General features: G+C 46.0%; 1 protein-coding gene across 14 annotated transcripts in view; it reads left to right on the top strand.

Moving 5' to 3' along the window:
* LOC106721978 (natural cytotoxicity triggering receptor 3-like) overlaps positions 1-9,328 on the top strand; it is a 20,169-nt gene extending 10,841 nt beyond the window's left edge. The window contains exons 2-5 of one of the 14 annotated variants that reach the window (XM_025199675.1): positions 4,449-4,522; positions 4,826-4,892; positions 7,164-7,314; positions 9,199-9,318. In XM_025199675.1, the coding sequence (XP_025055460.1) occupies positions 4,449-4,522; positions 4,826-4,892; positions 7,164-7,314; positions 9,199-9,244 (338 nt within the window). In that variant the 3' untranslated portion in view covers positions 9,245-9,318. Of the gene's footprint in view, positions 1-4,448; positions 4,893-7,163; positions 7,319-9,193 lie in introns of those variants that run through there. The other 13 variants (XM_025199672.1, XM_025199666.1, XM_025199663.1 and 10 more) reach the window with 13 other exon arrangements.
* The last annotated feature ends 876 nt before the right edge of the window (positions 9,329-10,204 follow it).

The raw sequence follows: 10,204 nt of genomic DNA, 5'->3' as shown, positions 1-10,204 counted from the left end.
TGATGTTGATTTCTGTCTTTGAAACTAAGACTGTTGAGCTGCTTTATCTTGTAGTGTGTAGTATGTATTTTGGGGTCAAAATACTTGTGTGTTTTCTTCTTAAACTATTTACTGTGTCAGGACTGGCCATCAGTGTTTACAAATGAGTCTTGGTACAAAAAAAGGTTGAGAACCACTGCTCTGACTCTGCAGTTAGTGGAAGCCAAGCCACTGTAACTTAGTCCTCTTTTATTAATGGTGGGTTACAAGTTTTAGGTTTCCACTTGTAGTATGCATAAGGGCAGTTACTGCAGAGCAGCTGGCAACAGTGAAGCCCTACCTTATTTCACTTCACCTTAATTTGTTCACATGCCACAAAGGGGCACTGATTACTGACCACAGTCCTTCTGCACCACCCTGAACCAAATACTGAATAATAATGATTATTGAAAATGCAGCAGTGATTTTGTGCAGGTGTCTGATGAAATTCAAAGAGAATGCTTGCAAAGGGATAAAAAAAGCTTTGATTCTGCAGTGTCTTGTACTTTAGGTCTTCATTTACTACTTACTGCATGCAGCCACATGACCATGCGCGTAAAATACCAAGTCAGCCTGATGGCATTTTAGTCCCTGCTAATGGCAAGACAAGACTCAAGACAATGGCATACTGAACTTTTATGTACAGTATTTTGTACTCCATGAGATTTTAAAGGTTGATTATTGTGGGGACTGGTATTATTTTAAGAAAAAAAATAAACTTAACATTTTATTCTCAACCCCTTATTGTGGATCATCAGGGCTTTAATTTGGTTTGGTTTTGGTGCTTAGGATTCCATTCTGTTCTTTTCCTGAGGTATTGCAGGGGGAAAATATTCCTCTTGTTTCCTCAGGCCAAGCTTATTCAGAAATGAGAAGCACTCAGCTGCCCCTCACTCAAAGCTGTGGGATAATATGATTAGCAACCACTGGAGGGAGTATGGTTTTAAATCTCAACTACAAGCCTGTCTTGCTTATGTGAATAGCAGTAGGGTAATGTTGCCCCTCTCTTGGTTTTGAACACTGCCCAGTATACTGTCACAAGCCTTGTTAATAAACAGATAAAAGTCTGATGGTGTTTTTAAGTACCTTGTTCACATTTTCTCAAGGTGCCAGCTGTCAAAATAGTGCCAGCTATTTGTATAGTGCAGGTTTCCAAAGTTTATGCTGTTGAAGGAGACAGCAAATCGGCTGTCCAGTCAGAATTAGTAATTATCCCCCTGTCAGACAAATACCAAACTGATTCCCAGCCATGTCCTTTTTATTATACCATGACCTGTAAATGGGCCACCTACGGTTATATGGGCCAGAAACCCTATTTGCATGCCTCTTTCAGCTGGCTGAACTCTCCTCTTTCTTTCCCTCCTTTGTTCATTCTCCGGGGTCTCTCTTCTCCTTCTCACGTGGGCATTTCCCATACTTCTGGGCTTTGCTCGTTGCTGCATAGGGCTGGGCGGGAATTTTTGCCCCTCCTGCTATTGTGGGGGGAGCGTTAAGCCTTCCTCAGAGGCATTGGGTGTCGGCTGCAGACAAGGCAGGGGATTTTGACTGGCATGTCCCAATGCTCCTGCTGAGACTTAAACCCAGAGGTTCCTGGCTAGAGGGTCCTGCCCCTCTGCTCAGGGTCAGACTGACTGCCATATTTGGGGCCAGGAGTGAATTTTGCTCCATGGTCAGATTGGTATGGATTGGAATTTTTATTTTTGCTTTTTTCCGTAGTAGGGGGCATAACCCTCTTCCTACAGGCTCTTGAGCAGATTTTTAACAACCTTTGTAGCAGCAGGACATTGTCTGCTGTGGTCCCCCTACTTTCCCTGTGTGTTATGTCTCGTGTTGTGTCAGAGTTCACTGTGTACTTTTGCTAGGAGGTTAGACTACGGGTGGGCAAAGTTCAGGTCATGGGCCAGATCAAGCCCGTGGCAGACTATTTCCCCACAGCCCCTGTGGCAGCAGGTCCTTCTGGCTGTTGCCACCAGACACAGCCCAGCTGTCCGGGCATCCTGCACCCACCACTGGGGTAGGACCTGTGCAGGCAGGACACCCAACCAGGCAGCTGGGATGGGGTTGCAGCTGGGAGCGAGATGGGCGAGCAGGGCCAGGAGCGCATCATGATTCTGCCCCAGCCTGGCCTGCCATCAACATTGCAAGATCCCAACCCCAGACCCAGGCCTGGACCAACTCCCCACCCAGCTGTATGCCCTGCCCACATGGCTCCTGGCCAGTCTCCGCGGAGACCCCAGGAACACAGGGTCATGACAGCACAGGGTCACAGCCCCGCGCCCCCAAGATTTCCGTAGACACTGACTGGGAGCCACGTGAGCAGGGGCTGCTGGGAAATGGAGTCTGGCTGCCATCCACATCTGTCATTCTGCCCACCCATGGCTTAGACCATAGTTTCTCAGCCTGTGGTACGTGTACCCCTGGGGGTATGCAAGATGCAGGCAGGTGGTATGCAGGTACCCCAACACTCTCTCTCGCGCCTTCTTTTCCTCTCAAAACTATGGCAAAAAATTTGGTGCAATTTAAAAAATTTAATTCCCCGGTAATAATTTGGTTATCAGCCCTCCTAGCTTTGGCCAACATCACCTCTAGCCCAGGTACATACTTGAGTTGTGCACCCCTGGTGTAAAAGGTGGCAACCCTGCCCACACCAGATCAGACATCTGTCATATTACGGCCTTATATATACAGCCCTTCTTCCAACATATGGCACACATTAGTCTGTAAATATAAAATCTCCTGGAAAATTGAATGTTGGGGTACTTATTAAAATTTTCAGAAGTTAGGGGGTACTTGCTACTTAAAAGGTTGAGAAACACTGGCTTAGACAATGAATTTGTATGGGATGGTTTGGATAGGGAAGAAACTGCCTCAGGCAGGGGGTTGGGCTAGATGACCTGTGGCAGTCCTCTTCAGCCCGACTTCCTTATGATTCTAGGATCCCTTGCTGCCATTTTGTCACCCTTCCTTTTTCTTTCTTCTATCTTTATAACTTTGGGTCTATCTATTCTGCAGTCACAGCAGTGACTGCAGTGTAGGGTAGCAATACCCAAGTTATTTTGCAGTTGTGTTACCAGAAGCAGTGTATCTGCCACATCAAAAAGCTGAGTGCAAGCTAATTTTCTCTGCTTCTTGGGCAGGTTTTGCAGTCCATGATAATGCTGTGCCTAGTCTGCAATGACCAGCACAACTCACATGTCAAACAAGCTTGTGTATGTCAACACCCTGTAGTCACACTCTGTGGCAGTGCCTATGACAGTAGTCTAGATTAGGAGGTGAAAAATGTGCAATTTAGGTATAAACTGCTATGTAGCGTAGAAATATCCATGCTGGTTTCAACTGAGATAGCTAACAGTCTAGCCACAACAGCCAGGAGTGCATTGCAGGCTGGAAAACCTACCTGAAAGCAGGGGATATGAAGCCCATGCTAAGAGCCATGATGCAGTTGGCAAGATCACTACTGCACCAGACCCTTTCTCCACAGACTGACCACTCCACTTGCATATTTTTTAAAACAGTAGGCCACTGCTGCTAATTCAGCACCTCTGCTCAATGCTCTGCCCTGTCTGATGTACATGGGATGAATAAAAATAGGGTTCCCCCAGTGAGAGAGTGAGTAGGCAGATGATGTATCTAAATATAAATGACAGGGGAAACCCTAGAAGTGTGAAATACCCACATTCAGCCTCAAACCCATTTGAATAGAGACTTGGGATGGAGCTTCTGTGTGGTCACAAATGTAGCTTATCTGCTGGAAACACTAGGCCAAGATTTCTAAAAAATGGTTGCCTAAAGTTAGGCTTTTAAGGCTATTTAGATACCTGAGTGACCTTATTTTCAAATGTGCCAAGTGACTTCCAGGTCCGATAAATCTTCCAGGCCCTTTTAAAAATCAAGTCTAAATAAGGACTTAGGCACTCATGTTTTAAAATTTTGACCTGAGTAAGTAAGTATGAGTTAAGACTATTTGTGCACCTGAGACGCTTACCCGGCCAAACAACCAACTCTACTCTTCTCCTGACTCTGCAGGGGCCCCTGTGCCCTTCAAGATAAATTAGCGAAGAATATGGGGCCCCAGAGCTTCCTAACAGGGAAGAATGGAGTAGATGGGAGACTTCCAGGTGGAAACCCCCTATAAATGTCTGAAAATTCATCAACCAAACCCTACAGGGTTCACAAAACCAGAGAATAAAAGGCTTTATTGAGCCTCCTCTTTCAAGACCTTTAGGAAGAAATCAAGAAGGAACAGAAGAAGGCCAGTCCAGATATAAGGAATTTGAGGGCCAAGAAAGGGCCAATATTATGACAAGAGTTGCAACCTTCAAGCTCCAGTCTATGCCCTTCTTTGCTGTGGCCATTGGGAGGGAACCACTACATAGTTAATTTTTGTTTGTCAGTCTTAACCCTATTCATGTTTCTCTCTTTATATGCAGCTGCTTGTGTTATTCATGGAGATGCAACCATCACCTCTCCTGCTACAGCACACACTACAGAGCAGCCTCCAATGGTGACTATCCCTGAGCCATGGCTTCCATTTGTGGCTCAGACTCCAGCCAAAGAAAAAGCCAAAGAGGGAGAGACCGTGGTCCTAAATTGCCAGTTTCACAGTCCAAGGGGTCCTTCCCTGGCCAAGCTGATGGTGAAATGGTACAAAGAGGATGAAAAGGGATCCAGGGACTTGCTGGAGAACAATGTGACCATCTTGGCTAATTACTCCAGGGCTTTCATGAGTGGGGATTTAACCCAAGGGGATGCTTCCCTGACTATCCTCAATGTGACAGCAAGTGATCATGGCATTTATTTCTGCCAGGTGATGCTTTCCAGTGGGAAGGTGTTGACAGGGACTGGCACAAAACTCAGGATCAGGAGAGCACTAGGTAATGCTCTTGTGTTATTCCAGTTCTGTTCTCCTATCTTCAGGGTTGATCTGTGCAGTTGCACATGGTAGGGGCAGGCAACCATTTTGACTTGGAGCTGAAGGGAATTGACAATAGATTTTCAGAGACTTGAACAGCGTAGAATAGGATCATATTTAGATACTTAAAAACAATATGTGGAGTGGAATCTGGTCCTGAAGGCTTGTCTACACCAACTCTCTGCTGAGCCTGTTAATGTCAACAAAAAGCACTCCCCACCCACTCACTCACCCCAAAGCCTGGAAATCAGGCAATGCACCTGCCCTAGATCAGCCCTGAATGTGCACCAATAAGTATGGGCGACTGATGCCTCCCTAGTCTGGGAGGGCACCAAATCGCCAATGGCTGGGGTCCTGCCGGGTTTGTGGCTGGCGCTTCCAGAGGGTGCATGGCCAATCTCAGAGGGTGTACATGCACTCGTGTGCACCCCCTACATGTCACCAGTGCCAATAAGTACACCCAAAACAAAGTAGCTCATTCACTCAGGGCTGCTTTAAGGTGGCTGAACTGCCTCATTTTCAGGATCTGATGCATATTACATGAAATTAAGTGGTCGGAGTTTGCTTCTCAATGGTTTCACCCAGTGCAATGTAAACACATGCTCTTAACACAGATCTGGGCCTCCTAAATGAACTGGATAATATTAGAGATGAAAAGAGCCTATGAGCTTGGCTTGTCTACCCCTTGGTCAAGCTGTGGACCAAACCACTGAGCTGTAGTTTAAGATATTCCCTTACCTTTGCCTACTTGAGTTTTGAATGCCCCTTGCTATGGTGCTTTTCTCACTTACAAAGTAAGAGATCTCACTGTGAACACATTCTTTGCTGAAGACCTGCCTGAGATTTTAACTCATTTCAATCCTATGTTCTTATCACCCCTGGGGCTGCTGGAAGCAATACTTTTTATTTAATTACTTCATGCCCTTCTCACTGGCCTTTGAGACTACTCTTCCCAAAATCTTGCCTTCTTTCTGTCTCACTTTGACATGACATATGGTAAAAATAGTAAGTCAGGCCTGTGGCAAAGGCCTTTAAACTCTGGTGACATACCTGCGGGAGAGTGGCTTCTGTTGCCTGTATGCTCAGATCCAGCAAAGCATTCATTGAAGCAGATACTTATCTTAAAAAATGGAGAGCAACCCCATTAATATTCAGCACAGGAAGGTAAACTTTAAACAGGTGAGCATGTCAGTGATATTTACTGAATTAGGACAAAATTCAGAAAGGATTTTTTTCTTAACTCAGTAAAATCCCATTACACTTAAGGGAAATTTCCTATCTGAGGACTGATTAACTGAGTAAGACTGTCAGGTTCTGTCCCACAGCTATCAGTGGTGGCAACATTGTTCAAGTGTTTTGGGGAGATTGGACAAATAGTGATGTGATGAATACCTGATCTAGATCTTATTTGTATATAGATCTGGCAGGGTGTCTTATTTAGATTTGGATTAATTGCAGGGTGAAATAATGGTATTCCATGTGGAAAAATAAAATGCCAGTCATTGTGACCACCAGGTGAATTGGCAGCCATTTTAAATCTGACCTGGCATTGCTTGCCCTCTGCCCTACTCTCCTATTTACCTCCCACATTCCCAAGATACAGTGATTTTTTTTGTGTGGCACCATCCTACCACCCTTCTCTAGCCAAGGCTCCTTACATGCCCAAATTGCTTCACTCAGTTCCAGTGAATTATAACACTGGGATTCCAAGAAGCAATGATCTCTAAAAAAGTAGAATCATTACATCCTGTAGCAGATGTCTGCAAGTCCCCAGATGCATGCAGATCTTTACTCTCCTTTTGAGAGTCAAAGTCAAAGTCACAAAGTTGGTTTAAAAATATTGCCAGGTATTTCTTTTTTGTTTACGTGACATGAGTGAAAAATACAGGGATGATTCCTGTAAACGCAGTCAGCATCATGATTCACTGTCACCCCTTGCACAGAAATAAATCAGCATGAACCACAGGTCAATACACTGTCCCTGTACTGTATTGCAGCCTCTTGCCCTGTACTGAAACAAATCAATGTGATCTGCAGCATAATATATTTTCCTCCCCATAGAGACCTACAGTGTCCTGCCCATCAAGAAAGCTATATAATCATATCCCAGGAGGCAGCTTCTTCTGCAGGAGGCTATTGTAAACAGTAGCATCCCAACGGTCCCTTCTGTACTGCTCTACATTGCATATACCTCTTCAGCATGTCTTACATCTCTCTGCCTTTACCCCTCCAGGATTATTTGGTATAGAAGAATCCATTGGAACAATCATTGGGGTGGTGGCAGCTGGTATCGGAGGTTTGGTGGTTCTGATTATCATTTTAACTCCTCAGCTAAGAAAGTGTTTCCTGTGCATAGAACAAGGACCTCATCAAGGTAGGCAAGAGTGAGTGAATGTGCAGAACAAGTTTCCCATAAATGTAGGCAACATGTTATATGTACCTAAAGTATTCTTACAACTCTAGTAAATGTTAGACCCCAACCTGCCTCTGGTTGGGCAGGTGATTTGCTCATCTAAAGACTAAGAGGTCATGATGAAATCCAGTCCTTTCCTTTTTCATGGCCTTGTGTGACAAAGTATTTAAGCAATATTTACAGATTCAGTGGAATCTGACAGGGCCCATACCATGAGGCCATCTGCTATGGCCTTGAACTTACAACCTCTAGACTGTCAACCATGCACCCTAACACCCCCACCATCTGCTTTCTACAGCCCCTTGCCTACACTAAGTATAACTGAACATGTACATAGAAGCATATCATTCCCCTACCAGGCACACAGAGGGATTTTCCTGTAGCACATCCTTCTGAACAGCATATGTCAAAGATCCCCACCCTCCTTGTATTCTTTCCAACCCCATCCATTCTGAATAATTGTTCTTACCATCCTCAGTTAACACATCAAGAGAACATATTATTGCAGGGGCAGCCAAACTACCTAACCTTTCTAGCCACAAATGGAAATCCTGATGTAGCCAAGCGCCGCAAGATGCACAACTTTAGAAATGCACTGACCTCAGAATGGACAACCAGCATGCAATGTCCCACTTTCAGCAACCATGTGTTGTTAGATGCCTTCTTAGCATAAAGAATGAGCCGAAAACTGAAATTAGAAAATGAATGAACACAGAGAAAAAGATTTTACTTTTATTTCACTAGTATTCTTTCTTGAGGAGCTGCATTTAAACTGCCTGGGAACATGAACAGCATGTGCCCCTGGAGGTTGGAGGGGCACAGCTGTGCCAGTGGTGGTGGGAGCGCGGTGGCGGGAGCCCGGTGGTGGTGAGCAGGCAACTCCCACAGACACCACCAGCACTGTCAGTGATGGGGGGGATGGGGGTGGCAAGTGCCGACCATGGGATGGCGACCACCTGCAGGCACTGTCAGCAGCAGCCAGGGGCGATCATGGACCACCCGCAGACCATCCGCAGGCACTGCCAACAGTGTCGACGGCGCCTTTTTGTAGGGGGTGCACTGCCATGCTCAGGAGGTGCACGTGCACCGGCATGCACCCCCTACGCTTCGCCTTTGCCTGGGAGTCGCACATAGCTCATGATCTATGATTTGGTCACCACCATATTACTGTCTAAAGCAGTGCTTCTCAATGCTTTTTGAAAAGATTTTGAAAGGCACCTCAGGGTGCTGCAGCATCCTCATTTGGAATCACTGGTCGAAAGAAATGGAGGTCCACGTTTTCAAAAGACCTCAGGTCCCCTTTAGGCAACAAAAAAGATGGATTTTCCAAAGAGCCAAGCTGGCCTGAAACATTCATCATGGGAGTTGCCGGGAGCTGAACACTTTTGGAAATCTTTATATGTCTAATGAGGAATTAGCTCTTTGGGAATTCCAGGCCAAATTGTGGGGTTTGAGCCCCTGAAAACATGGCACCAACTCCAGGAAAATCTGGTCTACACATGAACAGGGTTATTAAGAGGCTGCCTTGCTTCCTCCAAAGTAGGACTGCCACCTAGTGGTAAGCGCTCATGCCCACACACCCTGCTCTTTAAAATTTCCATTTAGTAGGACAAGACACCTACTTGATCATCACTGAGGTGCATAAGGTTTCGGGTTGATTCCACAAATATCTCCCCTAGCAGCAGCTCCTTTTGGCTAAAAGTTTTCCCTTTCCAAACTATATGGCTACCCAGATTTCATTAAGATGTTTACCCATGAGACACCTATGAAAGTTTGGATGTGTAGATGACTTAGTTGTGTTGTGCTGTATCTGCATCACTCACTCATTCTCTCCTTTCCTCCTGGCACAGCATAGTTTGAACTGCATGGTTCCAGAAGACACCAGAAGATCCAGAGACTAAATCATTTCTTGCATGTAGTAACTTGCCACACTGTAAACCAAAATGAGGTCTCCATATTCTCTAATAAAAATGTTTGCTTCAGTACACGTACCTCCTTTCGGTATGTTTACCTACAAAGCAGCACGACCAACTTCCTCATATGGTACGAACCAAAACAGCCTTTCATAAAATGTTCATTTTATTACCAGATAAATCCTGGCTAGTTAGTCTACAGGTCTTGAAGGCTTGGGGTTTATTTCTCATGTGATGCATCAAATATCTTTCTTTGTCAGCATTTCATATTTTAAATGCAGCATTTTATATTGCTGGTGCCACACTTTCCTCCCAATGAAGACACCCCTGTGTTACCTGCCCAGGAGACGAGTGGCCTGGCATAGAATCATAGCATCCTAGAGCCGGGGGGCTGGCAGGGACCTAGCCCAAGCCCTGTGCAAACTATCCCAGACAAACCCCATGTCCAGAAACTATGCCATCACCCCTCACACAGCAGTAGACATCACCCCTGGCACATAAAGGGGGGGGGGCCTAGGCCAGCCAGTGTCCTGCCACTGCAAAGGTGGTGAATAGATGCTTGAGAGATCCCAGGCAGAGGCTGTGCACCACTGCAGAAGGCAGCTCACTCTGCACCAATCTAAGCAGGGGGTAAAATTCCTTCCTGCTCCCAGTGCAGTGTCGGTCTGACCCTAAGCAGATAGGCAAGACCCTTTAGCCAGGATGCTGCAGGGCTGGTGCCAGCAGGAGCATTGGCACAACCCAGTCCAAAACCTACCCCCAGCCTGGCTGCAACCAACACCCAGTGCCACTGGGAGGTACCCAGTGCCTCCAGCCTTACAGAACCTAACATGGTGCCTCTGTAAGGACCTGGGGGGAAGTGCTTGGTGTTGTATGGGGCTTGCAAGGCCTCCCCTCTTGCTCCAAGCCTGCCCCAACTCTAGGGGCAGCCTCAGCCTGATCTGTGTG

The sequence above is a fragment of the Alligator sinensis genome, unplaced genomic scaffold (assembly GCF_000455745.1).
Source record: "Alligator sinensis unplaced genomic scaffold, ASM45574v1 scaffold343_1, whole genome shotgun sequence".
Lineage (NCBI taxonomy): Eukaryota > Metazoa > Chordata > Crocodylia > Alligatoridae > Alligator > Alligator sinensis.
This window is presented reverse-complemented; position numbering and strand designations above follow the sequence as displayed.